Raw genomic sequence first — 16,417 nt, forward strand, 5'->3', positions numbered from 1 at the left:
ATACGGATATCCCTGTAATTGTAACGACTTGCATTCCTCAATGCAGGATGTACTAGCATGTGCAGATCTTATTCCATTGGGCCTTGTTATGAATGAGTCACCGAGGAGGAAAAAACAAAAAGCAAGCTAAGCCCAGAACACCGGAGAGGTTGGTAACTAGCAGATTGCAGACCCCTGATCCTATCCACAACAACTAGCAGTAGCCGTGGAGCGTACCTACGGTGGTCCTAGACGCCTTGTCATGTCTGGAGAACTAAATAAGCCTAAAGAAAGAAAGGGAAAATCTAAACTGCCTCAGAGCAGACCCCAAAGCAATAGACAGCCCCAAACATGTGTTGTCGGTGAAACAAGATGAAAACACAGACACAGATAGAAAGATAGGCTGAGCAAACGATGGGGCCCTCACTAACTAGAAAGGACAGGAAAGAAAAGCTGCTGTCTGCAATCACGCAAAAAACCCTGCCAAAAAAAATGTCCAACACGTCTGTTAGAAAACGGCCCTGAAGTCGCTAGACTTCAAAACACTATATCAGCACTCAGGTATATTCTGAAGACAGAGCAAAAAAGATCAACTGATCAGAGACAAAATGGGGATTCAGCCCAGTCCCAGCCAGGGTTGGCTGAACACCAAAACTAAGTAAACCAGACAAAAACTCATATGAACAATAGCAGAGAAAACTTAGCTTTAAGAAGGCAGGAACCAAACTGGAAACCAGGAGCCACAGTCAGGAAAAATCACCAGCAAGAAACTAGGGAGTCGGCTGCCTTAAATCCAATCAGAAACTCCTGATGTCCAATCGCAGTCCTCTTCCTCAGGTGGCCGGTCTCTGCCACTTAGATCAGCTTCATTACCTCCCTTCACCAACAGAGGGAGTCCAGATAGAGAACTCACTACTCCTCTGTCAGCACAGCCAGCTCCATAACCCTCACCAGAAGCCAGAGGCAAACCTGAAAATGAGCTCACAACAGGGCCTAATGTGAATATGCATATAAAGTGCGTGGGTCCATGCAGGTTGGATCTGACAAGAGCTGGGTATAGAACCCTGCATCGGTGCCCTTCACTGTCAGTGTCAGCCCTTGGCGATAGATAATGGGGAAAGCTCACCTCCTCCCTCTCTCTACACCCTAGCATGGCAGTTTATGAGTTTTCTGCTCCATAAATTCGGATAATACTTACAATTAGCCTGATATATCACCTTGACGTTGCGCGTCTCGTTTGCCCCGTTTGTTGTGTAACATGTGCAGTCGTAGCTGCCTGTCTTTAACCGGGCACAGGTCGTTTCATTCACCGCAACTAGGAACGTTTTACATAGAGGGCTATTTCTTACAATCCCTGCTAAATAGAAAAAAAAGAAGGATTCTGAGGGGGCAAATGATATAATAAAAAGCAATCGAGACAATTGTAAAAATGTCCGGCATCTTCAGTGTGAAAAACTGGCGCCCATTATCACCTGGCGCCAATACAGTAAATGTACAGTATATAGGCAATGGAGCTGATATTATCCACCAAGTGACCCCCTGGAGCTGTCACTAAGCCACTGCTATGGCCATACAGAGACGCAATATGGTCGACCAACAGCCTCCTGCATCTCTGATAGCAGGTGCTGGACCTCAGCTACTTAGAATGAGTGACATAGGGGTATTCTTAGGGGAGATTAAAGTTCAAAAAGATGGCCCCTCATTCCAAAATCATATGTCAATGTTAATGAAGGCTAAGCAGGAGTACAATGCGCCAAATTCATTAGGAGGTTCATTAATTTGGTGCATTGTATCAGTGTCATGCACCTCAATCAGTGTCATGCTCTTCAATCAGTGTCATGTTCCTCTATCAGTGTCATGCTCCTCTATTCCTCTATCAGTGTCATGCTCCTCTATCAGTGCCATGCTCCTCTATCAGTGTCATGCTCCTCAATCCGTGTCATGCTCCTCAATCAGTGTCATTCTCATCAATCAGGGTCATACTCCTCACTCAGTATTATGCTCCTCAATCAGTGTCATTCTCATCAATCAGGGTCATGCTCCTCAATCAGTGTTATGCTCCTCAATCAGTGCCATGCTCCTCTATCAGTGTTATGCTCCTCAATCAGGGTCATGCTCCTCAATCAGTGTCATGCTCCTCTTATCAGTGTCATGCTCCTCTATCAGTGTCATGCTCCTCTATCAGTGTCATGCTCCTCAATCAGTGTTATGCTCCTCAATCAGTGTTATGCTCCTCAATCAGTGTTATGCTCCTCAATCAGTGTTATGCTCCTCAATCAGTGCCATGCTCCTCTATCAGTGTTATGCTCCTCAATCAGTGTCATTCTCATCAATCAGTGCTATGCTCCTCTTATCAGTGTCATGCTCCTCTTATCAGTGTCATGCTCCTCTATCAGTGTTATGCTCCTCAATCAGTGTCATTCTCATCAATCAGGGTCATGCTCCTCAATCAGTGTTATGCTCCTCAATCAGGGTCAAGCTCCTCAATCAGGGTCAAGCTCCTCAATCAGGGTCAAGCTCCTCAATCAGGGTCAAGCTCCTCAATCAGGGTCAAGCTCCTCAATCAGTGTTATTCTCATCAATCAGGGTCATACTCCTCAATCAGTGTTATGCTCTTCTATCAATGTCATTCTCTTCTATTAGTGTCATGCTCCTCTTATCAGTGTCATGCTCCTCAATAGGTGTCATGCTCCTCAATCAGGGTCATGCTCTTCAATCAGTGCCATGCTCCTCTATCAGTGTTATGCTCCTCAATCAGGGTCATGCTCCTCAATCAGTGTCATGCTCCTCTTATCAGTGTCATGCTCCTCTATCAGTGTCATGCTCCTCTATCAGTGTCATGCTCCTCTATCAGTGTCATGCTCCTCAATCAGTGTCATGCTCCTCAATCAGTGTTATGCTCCTCAATCAGTGTTATGCTCCTCAATCAGTGTTATGCTCCTCAATCAGTGTTATGCTCCTCAATCAGTGTTATGCTCCTCAATCAGTGCCATGCTCCTCTATCAGTGTTATGCTCCTCAATCAGTGTCATTCTCATCAATCAGTGCTATGCTCCTCTTATCAGTGTCATGCTCCTCTATCAGTGTTATGCTCCTCAATCAGTGTCATTCTCATCAATCAGGGTCATGCTCCTCAATCAGTGTTATGCTCCTCAATCAGGGTCAAGCTCCTCAATCAGGGTCAAGCTCCTCAATCAGGGTCAAGCTCCTCAATCAGTGTTATTCTCATCAATCAGGGTCATACTCCTCAATCAGTGTTATGCTCTTCTATCAATGTCATTCTCTTCTATTAGTGTCATGCTCCTCTTATCAGTGTCATGCTCCTCAATAGGTGTCATGCTCCTCAATCAGGGTCATGCTCCTAAATCAGGGTCATGCTCATCAATCAGGGTCATGCTCCTCAATCTGTGCTATGCTCCTCAATCAGTGTCATGCTACTCTTATCAGTGTCATGCTCTTCAATCAGTGTCATACTCCTCAATCAGTGTCATGCTCCTCAATCAGGGTCATGATCATCAATCAGGGTCATGCTCATCTATCAGGGTCATGCTCCTCAGTCAGTGTTATGCTCATCAATCAGGGTCATACTCCTCAATCAGTGTCATGCTCCTCAATTAGTGTCATGCTCCTCAATTAGTGTCATGCTCCTCAATCAGGGTCATGCTCCTCAATCAGGGTCATGCTCATCAATCAGGGTCATGCTCATCAATCAGGGTCATGCTCATCAATCAGGGTCATGCTCATCAATCAGGGTCATACTCATCAATCAGTGCTATGCTCCTCAATCAGTATCATGCTCCTCTTATCAGTGTCATGCTCTTCAATCAGTGTCATACTCCTCAAACAGGGTCATGATCATCAATCAGGGTCATGCTCCTCAATCAGTGTCATGCTCCTCAATCAGTGTTATGCTCCTCAATCAGTGTTATGCTCCTCAATCAGTGTCATGCTCATCAATCGGGGTCATGCTCATCAATCGGGGTCATGCTCATCAATCGGGGTCATGTTCCTCAGTCAGTGTCATCCGCCTTTGATGTGCCTGATCAGAAATGGTACTCCATTAGTGACTGGGGTATCCGGTACTTTTGCAAAATTTAATGTGCAGGCATAGCCAAGCCCTGTCTTACCCTTGCTCTTTCCCAGCTCCATTCATTTTGACAGAGCTGCTTCACACTGGCATGAAAACACCAAAAATGTACTACACTTTTGCGCAACTCCACATTGCACAAAGAAATTATGACTTTGTAAAGAAGTTTTCTAGGTTAAAAGTTTTGATGACTTTCCCCTAAAGAGTGCCAAATTTTCATTTGTCTGGATGCTCATTTTATTCCAGTATACCTGAGGTCAGGTGGGTGACTTACCTCTGCAGGCTCCAATGTGACATATCTGCGGGCAATGGAGAGAGAGAACTGTGCAGCTGCATCACTTTACAGTGCTCAAATAATACCACCACATAGAGCCAAATAATACCGTCATATGTGTCTATTTATGGGACTGTCAGCACTCACCTTCCTTCCCGCTGTTACATGTCATTTGAAAGTCCCCGCTTGAGCCTTGTGTGCAGCATTGGAGAACAGGAATCTCTACGTTGCTACAGCCAATGTTCGTGTTCAAAATGGTAATATCCAGCGGTTGAACAGCGATCGTCGTCTCCGTTGGGTAAGAGTTTGAGCCGTTGTCTACTGTGCAGCGATAGGTTCCTACAAGCATCAAAAAGATAAATATGGACAGTCAGGACGAGCAAGCATTTTAGGGAAATGGGTGGCCATGTACAGGGTCAAAATGCAGCCCGATATCATCACGGGGCAGAGTCAGGGCGGCCAGCAGGCCAAACATTCCTGGACAGTCCGTAAAAATGGCATACTTTTTACTTTGACTTGTCCGTGAGTTTCAGGGACTTTCCCATTTTTATGACTGTATTGATCACTTCTTTGCCGTTCACAGTGAATGCAGAAAACGTCTTCATGTAGGATTTATGGGCTGCAGGCGACTATCACTTGTTATCCTAATGATTTATTATGGTCATCTAATGCGTCCCTAAAAAAAAAAAGTTTTCTGTCTGTGATTTTTTGCGAAGCTGTCCAGAAAAAATAAATGAATCTGGAAACCAATCACAAACTAAAATGTTTCTATACTAATGCACAAAGCATGGGCAACAAACAAGGAGAATTGGAACTACTAACACAGGAACAGAAATATGATGTAATTGGAATCACTGAAACTTGGTGGGACAATACACATGATTGGAATACAAGACTAGAAGGATACAACTTATTTGCAAGAAACAGACTTGATAAACGAGGAGGGGGTGTCGCATTGTATGTTCGAAACGCGTATATCTGCACAGAGATTGAAGCTTCAGAGACTGGGAGTTCTGTGGAAACTGTTTGGGTAAGAATACAAGGACGGAACAATGGAAAGGACACCATTGTAGGCATTTACTACAGGCCACCTGTGCAAGCCGAATATATAGATGAACTCTTTATGCATCAGATGGCCAAGTTCTCCAAAAAATATGACATAGTTGTCATGGGAGATTTCAACTATCCAGACATTTGTTGGGAATCTCTCTCAGGCAAAACTAACAGGTCAAGGAAATTCTTATCCTCTCTTGCTGACAACTTTATCTTCCAAAAGGTAAAGGAGAAAACAAGGGGAACTGCTACCTTGGATCTAATCCTTATAAACAGGGAGGAAATGGTTGAGGAGGTAAAAGTGGCTGGGACCCTAGGAGGTAGCGACCATGCTATATTAGAATTTTGGATTACTAGAGGTGGAAGAGCTGTGAAGACTCAGACGTCAAGGTTAGATTTCAGAAAGGCAGATTTTAAGGGATTCAGAAAGAGAATTGGAGGGATACAATGGCTGGATATCCTTAAAGACAAAAATGTCCAGGAAGGATGGGAAATCTTGAAAAATGAAATTCTCAAAGCACAGTTGTTAACAATTCCGAAAAGAGGGAAGAATAGGAAGCATTTAAGGAAACCAGGATGGATGAACACAGAACTTAAGCACATGCTAAAAAGGAAGAAAAAAATGTTTATAAAATGGAAAGAGGGAGGCATATCTAAAGAAGAATATAATGCTGTCTGCAGAACCTGCAGGGCACAAATCAGATTAGCTAAAGCTGAAAATGAACTGAGGCTTGCAAGAGATGTCAAAAGCAATAATAAAGGATTTTGGGGATATGTCAAAAGTAAAAGAAAAGTCAAAGATGCTATAGGATTTTTACAGGATGAAAATGATGAAATGGTAAGACAGGATGTTGAGAAGGCTGAACTTTTAAATTCCTATTTTGCATCTGTTTTCTCTCAGAAAGGAAATGCAACATCAACTGTTATTCACTATCCTATTAATGGAATAGAAGAATCGAGGATATCTATAAACAGAAAGATAGTGAGGAAACACTTAGCTAACCTAAATGAATTCAAGTCTCCAGGTCCAGATGAATTACACCCCAGAGTACTGAAGGAGATAGCAGAAGAAATTTTTGAACCCCTCTCCATAATCTTTGAAAATTCTTGGAGAACAGGAGAAGTGCCAGAAGACTGGAGAAGAGCAAATGTTGTTCCTATCTTCAAAAAGGGGAAGAAGGTGGACCCAGGCAACTATAGGCCGGTGAGTCTGACTTCTATACCAGGAAAGATCTTTGAACAAATTATTAAACAACATGTATGTCAATACCTGGATAAGAATGAAGTGATTAAACAGAGTCAGCATAGGTTTCTAACTAATAAGTCATGTCAGACTAACTTAATTTCCTTCTATGACGGTATCACTGATTGGGTGGATCAAGGAAATGCTGTAGATATAGTATATCTTGACTTCAGCAAAGCATTTGACAAAGTCTCTCATACAATCCTTATTGAAAAAATGACTAAGTATGGAATGGACAAGGCAACTGTTAGGTGGATTCATAACTGGCTTAGTGATCGGACCCAAAGAGTGGTCGTAAATGGCTGTACATCCAGTTGGAAGAATGTCTCAAGTGGGGTACCACAGGGCTCTGTCCTGGGCCCTGTATTGTTCAACATCTTTATCAACGATTTAGATGAAGGAATTGAGGGTAAACTGATTAAATTTGCTGATGACACAAAGCTAGGAGGGATAGCTAATACTAGAGAAGAGAGAGAGAGGATTCAAAAAGATTTAAATAAACTGGAGAAGTGGGCAGCAACTAACAGAATGGTTTTTAACAGGGAGAAATGCAAAGTACTACATCTGGGCAATAAAAATGAAAAAAGCATATATAGAATGGGAGGAATAGGGCTAAGTGACAGCACATGTGAAAAAGACTTGGGTATACTAATAGATCACAGACTGAATATGAGTCAACAGTGTGATGCAGCAGCAAAAAAGGCAAATGCAATTCTAGGATGTATTAACAGAAGCATACAGTCTAGATCACGTGAAGTCATTATTTCCCTCTACTCCTCTTTGGTCAGACCTCATCTGGAATATTGTGTCCAGTTTTGGGCACCACATTTTAAAAAAGACATCAACAAACTGGAGCAAGTTCAGAAAAGAGCGACCAGAATGGTGACCGGTCTGCAAACCCTGTCTTATGAGGAAAGGTTGCAGGATTTGGGAATGTTTAGTTTGCAAAAGAGAAGACTGAGAGGAGACTTAATAGCTGTCTACAAATATCTAAAGGGCTGTCACATTGTAGAAGGATCAACTTTATTCTCATTTGCACAAGGAAAGACTAGAAGCAATGGGATGAAACTGAATGGGAAGAGACACAGATTAGATATTAGAAAAAACTTTTTGACAGTTAGAGTGATCAATGAGTGGAACAGGCTGCCACGAGAAGTGGTGAGTTCTCCTTCAATGGAAGTCTTCAAACAGAGGCTGGACAGACATCTGACTGGGATGATTTAGCGAATCCTGCTTTGAGCAGGGGGTTGGACCAGATGGCCCAGGAGGTCCCTTCCAACTCTACGATTCTATGATTCTATGATTCTAACCTTGAAGGGTAACAGCCCTAAAAAGCTGGAGAAAGGGAGACCTAATGGGGTCTTGGCCCCTCTGTCCTTCTCCCCTCACAGTACCAGAGCATGCCCACAACACTCCCTGTAAAAGTCCATATGTCAAGTACAGGAGCAGAGGATGCGGTGTACTATGGAGACCTTCCTGCCACTTACACCAACTGTGCAAGCACTTGCTGAACGTGTTAGAGGGGCTCACGTCTGCCCCCAATAGATATCACAGATGGGAAGCTCTTACCGGCCGAGCTCAGTGATGCACCATTGATGGTTAGGATGGACTGTACGCTGCTGCCGACCACCTGTGCTGTATATGAAGAACTCGGCATGGCTTCTGTGTCATTGAGAAACCAGGAGACATTTGAGAACGAGGTGATGTTCACAGTGCAGTTCAGGACCACGATGTCTTTAATGAAAATACTGCTGGGACTGACTGTGATATTACTCTTGTCTGTAGTGATAAAAACAAATATAGGTTTTAGAAAAGTATTAGGATTGTCAATTTCCAATATAATCAAACATCACTTATGCTGTACGGATCCCGAGTTACATCCTGTATTATACTCCAGAGCTGCACTCACTATTCTGCTGGTGGAGTCACTGTGTACATACATTACATTACTGATCCTGAGTTACATCCTGTATTATACTCCAGAGCTGCACTCACTATTCTGCTGGTGCAGTCACTGTGTACATACATTATATTACTGATCCTGAGTTACATCCTGTATTATACCCCAGAGCTGCACTCACTATTCTGCCGGTGCTGTCACTGTGTACATACATTATATTACTGATCCTGAGTTACATCCTGTATTATACCCCAGAGCTGCACTCACTATTCTGCTGGTGCAGTCACTGTGTACATACATTACATTACTGATCCTGTACTGATCCTGAGTTACCTCCTGTATTATACCCCAGAGCTGCACTCACTATTCTGCTGGTGCAGTCACTGTGTACATACATTACTGATCCTGAGTTACATCCTGTATTATACTCCAGAGCTGCACTCACTATTCTGCTGGTGCAGTCACTGTGTACATACATTACATTACTGATCCTGAGTTACATCCTGTATTATACTCCAGAGCTGCACTCACTATTCTGCTGGTGCAGTCACTTTGTGCATACATTACATTACTGATCCTGAGTTACATCCTGTATTATACCCCAGAGCTGCACTCACTATTCTGCTGGTGCAGTCACTGTGTACATACATTACATTACTGATCCTGAGTTACATCCTGTATTATACTCCAGAGCTGCACTCACTATTCTGCTGGTGCTGTCACTGTGTACCTACATTATATTACTGATCCTGAGTTACATCCTGTATTATACCCCAGAGCTGCACTCACTATTCTGCTGGTGCAGTCACTGTGTACATACATTACATTACTGATCCTGTACTGATCCTGAGTTACCTCCTGTATTATACCCCAGAGCTGCGCTCACTATTCTGCTGGTGCAGTCACTGTGTACATACATTACATTACTGATCCTGAGTTACCTCCTGTATTATACCCAAGAGCTGCACTCACTATTCTGCTGGTGCAGTCACTGTGTACATACATTACATTACTGATCCTGAGTTACATCCTGTATTATACCCCAGAGCTGCACTCACTATTCTGCTGGTGCAGTCACTGTGTACATACATTACATTACTGATCCTGAGTTACATCATGTATTATACCCCAGAGCTGCACTCACTATTCTGCTGGTGCAGTCACTGTGTACATACATTACATTACTGATCCTGAGCTACATCCTGTATTACACTCCAGAGCTGCACTCACTATTCTGCTGGTGCTGTCACTGTGTACATACATTACATTACTGATCCTGTACTGATCCTGAGCTACATCCTGTATTATACCCCAGAGCTGCACTCACTATTCTGCTGGTGCAGTCACTGTGTACATACATTACATTACTGATCCTGAGTTACATCCTGTATTATACTCCAGAGCTGCACTCACTATTCTGCTGGTGCAGTCACTGTGTACATACATTACATTACTGATCCTGAGTTACATCCTGTATTATACCCCAGAGCCGCACTCACTATTCTGCTGGTGCAGTCACTGCGTACATACATTACTGATCCTGAGTTACATCATGTATTATACTCTAGAGCTGCACTTACTATTCTGCTGGTGCTGTCACTGTGTACATACATTACATTACTGATCCTGAGTTACATCCTGTATTATACTCCAGAGCTGCACTCACTATTCTGCTGGTGCAGTCACTGTGTACATACATTACTGATCGTGAGTTACCTCCTGTATTATACTCCAGAGCTGCACTCACTATTCTGCTGGTGCAGTCACTGTTTACATACATCACATTACTGATCCTGAGTTAAATCCTGTATTATACTCCAGAGCTGCACTCACTATTCTGCTGTTGCAGTCACTATGTACATATATTACATTACTGATCCTGAGTTACATCCTGTATTATACTCCAGAGCTGCACTCACTATTCTGCTGGTGCAGTCACTGTGTACATACATTACATTACTGATCCTGAGTTACATCCTGTATTATACCTCAGAGCTGCACTCACTATTCTGCTGGTGCAGTCACTGTGTACATACATTACATTACTGATCCTGAGTTACCTCCTGTATTATATTCCAGAGCTGCACTCTCTATTCTGCTGGTGGAGTCACTGTGTTCATGCATTACAATACTGATCCTGAGTTACCTCCTGTATTATACTCCAGAGCTGCACTCACTATTCTGCTGGTACCGTCACTGTGTACATACATTACATTACTGATCCTGAATTACATCCTGTATTATACTTCAGAGCTGCACTCACTATTCTGCTGGTGCTGTCACTGTGTACATACATTACATTACTGATCCTGAGTTACATCCTGTATTATACTCCAGAGCTGCACTCACTATTCTGCTGGTGCTGTCACTGTGTACATACATTACATTACTGATCCTGAGTTACATCCTGTATTATACTCCAGAGCTGCACTCACTATTCTGCTGGTGCAGTCACTGTGTGCATACATTACATTACTGATCCTGAGTTACATCATGTATTATACTTCAGAGCTGCACTCACTATTCTGCTGGTGCAGTCACTGTGTACATACATTACATTACTGATCCTGAGTTACCTCCTGTATTATACTCCAGAGCTGCACTCACTATTCTGCTGGTGCAGTCACTGTGTACATACATTACATTACTGATCCTGAGTTACCTCCTGTATTATACCCCAGAGCTGCACTCACTATCCTGCTTTGTACATATGCAGCACTTTCATACCTATGTAAAGAATATATGAATGCTATCATTGTATTCCTTCCTCTTGCACACAGACAGCAGACAGTCACCAATACACATGTTCTTAAGTCACAAAAGTTACAGAGGGGCCATAGAGATGTGAATTGTGGGATTTCAGGGTTACTAGAAACAGCTCTGGATGTGATTGGAGAAAACATGTAAAAAGTAAGAACTGACAAACAACCAATAAAGTAAATTACTGTTAGCATTACTCTTTACTGTGGCAGATTATATCATGCCTAAAAGGTTTTACAACTTTGGGGATGAGCTGCAATACCAGGCACAGCCTGTTACCAATAGTGGCGCTAATTCCAGGCAAAAGAAGAAAAAATAATTCTTCTAATTAAAATGAAAATGTAGGCTTTAAATGAAAATGTCTCACCAGTTATTATGGTTTTTATCACAGGGTCCACACTGTAAGTTGCCGCTAAGCTATCTAGCAGGTTCCGGTTGGCAGTCGTAATGGCAGTAGTAGACGCTGGCTCGGTGACCAGCGTGTAATCAACGACAACACTCCCACTCCTAAAATCAAGAATAAACAATCACACTGTACAAAAATATAACCTAAGCCAAAACATTTTTTTTAAACAGCGCCTCCCTTGTCATCAGGCTGATCCCGGTATTGCAGCTGAGCCTCATTTTATTAATGGAGCCGAGCTACAATCGCAGGCGCAGCCTATGAGTAAGTATGGCACGGCCCGATCTTATTTTCTAATCCCGTACAACCCTTTTTGGTTTTTTGGAACTTGTAATTGATCGACTTCGGGGTCCGAGAGTTGATGATGAAGGGGGCATCACAGACACTACAGCCAGCAGTGGGATCCCCTCTTACCTGAAGCCGGTGACGTTTCCCGATCTGAACCCGCTCAGGCTTTTATAAGCGTTATTAATCTGGAATATAGAAATTAATTTGCGTTTCAGAATTTTCACTTTTTCCAATTTCGAATTGAAATTTCACAAAGAAAAATAAATAAAAAAAAAAAGAACATCATCAATCCGATCTGCAATATCCATGACCTTAATGCTGTAGGAGACTATGGGAAAACCAACTTTCCAACCCTCATGGGTCTGCACTAGAGCTGCGTACCAAAAACGGTGATCAGAACTATTTACCAATCAGCGTCGTTGTTTATTCAACAGAAGTAAACGACATTCCGATGATGAGCGAACATTCCAATAGCCAGAATCGCTCCAATTTGGCCGGGAAACTCGATTTGTTCAACACGACTGTTAAGAAGCATTTATTGTGCTCCGCAGAACCCAGAGTACAATGAACGGGGGGTTAGAGAGAAATACTTGACCCTTTCCCTGTCCTGGTGCTGCAGCTCTCCGTCCATTCCTCCGTTGCCTCGCTTCCTTCTTCAGTCGCCTTCGCTCTTCTGCGCCTCCAGTCGTGACGACCTCACAAGACGTCATGCTGTGCATTACCCCGCAATGTCATGATGACGCTTTAGGCTCAGAAGTGTGAAGAGTCGGAAGTAGGAAGTGAGGCAACGTAGGAACGGTCGGAGAGCTGCGGAGATAGGATAACCATTACCAAGGAAAATAGCAACATTTTTGCTTGATTTGAGAGTATGGAATTTAAAAAAAAAATATTCTGGTTCGGTTACAAAATTCTAAATTAATTTAATTTGCCTCAAATCCTCTAAGCAATTCGTTCATCTCTAATATATTCCTCTTGAAGAAACGCTCTGGGCTTCAGTAAATGAAAAATTCCTCTAAAAAGTACGCAAATAAGGAGTATTTACTGAGGCGATTTCCTCTACAAAACTCGAAGGGTTTTTTTACCACTACATTGGGTCGGTGTAATGTCTTTTCATGTCTGGCCATGTTGTTTACACAAAGAGTTAATAAAAACTCTGCGTTAATTAGTCTACTTACATAACTAGTTAATTTCAACGGTAATTTAAATATTATATTTATTATTATTATTATTATTATTATTGCATTATTATTAGGTTATATATTAAAATTATTATTGTTACATTTATTATTATAGACATTCATTATTATTAATAATAATATTATTATTATTATTATTGTATTATTACATTTTTTAATAATAATATATTTATTATCGTTACATTTATTATTAATAATAAAACAATTATTTATTGTTTTATTATCATTATTATTATTATAAATAATAGTAATTATAATTACTAAATACATGCATTTTGCCGTAAAAAATGTGCCCTGTATTTTTTTAATTGATAGATTTTAAAGATAAAGAAACTAAAAAAAAAGGATATTTTTCCCCTCTTATTTAAATACCTGTATTTTGGGCTGAAAATAATTTTTGCAATTGGGTTTCATTAAAAATGTTGTTGCTGACTGATGATCGGGTTAGCTGAGAACTTGCCAGTGAGCTGTTCCGATAGGGAATTTGAAATATTTATCCATCTTATTTTTCTGAGCTCAGTCCAGTTGATTAAATCTGAACCGAGGACTTCCGAAGAAGACGGATACAACACTTTTAAACTCAGAATGAGCTCACTGCTGGATTCTCAGTAGACTCAATCTACAGACAGCAGATATGCAGAGCCTATGAGAGCCAAATGGAGCAAAAATATTCAATAAAACCAAATTACAAAATTAATTTTAGTACAAAAATGTGTCCTGTATTTTTTATGGATATTTTTTAAAGATAAAGAAATAAAGAATGGATTTTTTTTTAAATAATTTCTGGGATGGATTTTTTTCCATTCTTCGATTTTCAGTAGGTGGCAGAAGAGACGACCCCAAATCTGCGCATAATACAAGGTATCAGTCCTACCTGCAGTGATACAAAGTAACAAGCGCTCTGCTCCTCGTACCTGAGAATCCAGGTCTGCCTTATAGCGTTTGTATTTGGTCGATGTGTTGTCCTTGAGATCCGCTGTAAATGTTTCCAGGAGTCTCAGGCTCATGTGTATAGAGACTGGAAGGAAAGAACAAATATGATGTTCTCAGTAAAGATGGAGGAGAATATTACTGAGGCAGAAGAAACGCAAGATCATGGACAATCAATCACAATCAGTCAGGTGTCTATTGTACTTAAAGGGTATTCCCATCTTAATAAGTGATGTGTCAGGTGAGTATTGTACCTAAAGGGTATTACCATCTTAGTAAGTGATGTGTCAGGTGCGTATTGTAGTTAAGGGGTATTCCCATATTAGTAAGTAATGTGTCAGGTGCGTATTGTACCTAAAGGGTATTCCCATCTTAGTAAGTGGTGTGTCAGGTGCGTATTGTACTTAAAGGGTATTCCCATCTTAGTAAGTGGTGTGTCAGGTGCGTATTGTACTTAAAGGGTATTCCCATCTTAGCAAGTGATGTGTCAGGTGCGTATTGTACTTAAAGGGTATTCCCATCTTAGTAAGTGATGTGTCAGGTGCGTATTGTAGTTAAGGGGTATTTGTTATGATTGAGTCACCGAGGAGGAAAAACAAAACACAAGCTCAGCCCAGAAAATCAGAGAGGTTGGAAACTAGCGGATTGCAGACCCCTAATCCTATCACACAACTAGCAATAGCCGTGGAGTGTTCCTATGGTGATCCTAGACACCTCGTCACAGCCGGAGATCTACATAAGCCTAAAGAGAGAAAAGGGAAAAACTGACTGCCCCAGAGCAGACCCCAAAGCAATAGGCAGCCCCCAACATATAATGACGGTGAAGCAAGATTACAACACTAACACAGCTAGAAAGATAAGTTGAGCAAACGATGGGGCTCAAGCTAACTAAAAAGGACAGGACAGAAAAGCTGCTGTCTGCCATCTGAGAAAACCCTGCTAAAAATATTACCAACACAACTGATAAGCAAAAAGGACCCTGAAGTCACTAGACTTCAAACCCTATATCAGCACTCAGAATATTCTGGAAGCAGAGCAAAAGAGAACACTGATCAAGGAAAAAGAATCCAGCACACCCCCCGGCCGGGGAAGGCTGACCTCCAAAAAACAAAGTAAACAAAACCAAAACTAATAAGTTCAATAGCAGAGCAAAAACTTATCTTTGGGAAGCAGGAATCAGACTGGTCTCCAAGAATCCAGCAGAGAAATCACCAGCGACTCAGAAGGGCGTCGGCTGCCTTATATCCAGTCTGAAGTTCCCATTACCCAGTCACCATCCACCTGATCAGGTGTTTGGTTTCTTTCATCTAAATCAGCCTCACTACCTTCCTTCACCAAAAGAGGGAGATCCTCGAACACAAAAGATGAATGAACAGATGATCTCACAACAGGTATTACCATATTAGTAAGTGGTGTGTCAGGTGCATATTGTAGTTAAGGGGTATTCCCATCTTAGTAAGCGATGTGTCAGGTGCGTATTGTACCTAAAGGGTATTCCCCTCTTAGTGATGTGTCAGGTGCGTATTGTACTTAAAGGGTATTCCCATCTTAGTAAGTGATGTGTCAGGTGCGTATTGTACCTAAAGGGTATTCCCATCTTAGTAAGTGATGTGTCAGGTGCGTATTGTACCTAAAGGGTATTCCCATCTTAGTAAGTGATGTGTCAGGTGCGTATTGTACATAAAGGGTATTCCCTTCTTAGTAAGTGATGAACTTTCACTAGTATATGACATCACTTAAATGAGTTGCCTATCCACCTCTGGGAACATTTTTTTTACTTATGTGCATGTATTTGAGGCTAAAAATCATTTTTGCAATTAGGTTTCATTACAAATGTTGCACCGTTTTGGCTTTTATAGACTTTGTTTCACCACACAATCTAATTTGATGTGGTCTGTGGTCATCAAACCGCTGAGAGGAGCTCAAAAAAAAGATGGATAAGAGTTATAAAGCCTCCCATTGACTATCAGAAACGAACTCACTGACTGATTCTGGGTTGACTCATTCTGAATCTAGCAATAGGCACCATGGAGACTATAGAAAGCAAACATTTTTAATGAAACTCAATTGCAAAATTTATTTTTAGCCTCAAATACATTCATTTAAGTAAAAAAAAATGTCTTTAAAAGGTGAACCAGCCCTTTAATCTATGAAGCCTCTATGTAAATGGAGCAGTAGTGCATTTGCTTGACCGACTCTATTCAATTCTTTGGACTATAAGTCCCCTGCGCTTGTAGTCTTTAACCTTGGAGACACATAGTTATGCATGGGAGCTGTATACGCAAAACGGCTGAATCTTTTTTAC

General features: G+C 41.6%; 1 protein-coding gene across 5 annotated transcripts in view; it reads right to left on the reverse strand.

Annotated features, from left to right (window-relative positions):
- The window catches only part of LOC141098613 (adhesion G protein-coupled receptor F5-like), a 231,066-nt gene that overhangs the window by 38,893 nt on the left and 175,756 nt on the right, over positions 1 to 16,417 (reverse strand). For 4 of the 5 annotated variants that reach the window (XM_073586579.1, XM_073586582.1, XM_073586581.1 and 1 more), the window contains exons 6-11: positions 14,097 to 14,200; positions 12,113 to 12,171; positions 11,663 to 11,802; positions 8,205 to 8,414; positions 4,487 to 4,678; positions 1,178 to 1,336 (exon numbers count right to left, since the gene is read on the reverse strand). In XM_073586579.1, the coding sequence (XP_073442680.1) occupies positions 1,178 to 1,336; positions 4,487 to 4,678; positions 8,205 to 8,414; positions 11,663 to 11,802; positions 12,113 to 12,171; positions 14,097 to 14,200 (864 nt within the window). The remainder of the gene's footprint in view (positions 1 to 1,177; positions 1,337 to 4,486; positions 4,679 to 8,204; positions 8,415 to 11,662; positions 11,803 to 12,112; positions 12,172 to 14,096; positions 14,201 to 16,417) is intronic. The other variant, XM_073586580.1, reaches the window with a different exon arrangement.

The sequence above is a fragment of the Dendrobates tinctorius genome, unplaced genomic scaffold (assembly GCF_039654945.1).
Source record: "Dendrobates tinctorius isolate UK_male_01 unplaced genomic scaffold, ASM3965494v1 ptg000093l, whole genome shotgun sequence".
Classification (NCBI taxonomy): domain Eukaryota; kingdom Metazoa; phylum Chordata; class Amphibia; order Anura; family Dendrobatidae; genus Dendrobates; species Dendrobates tinctorius.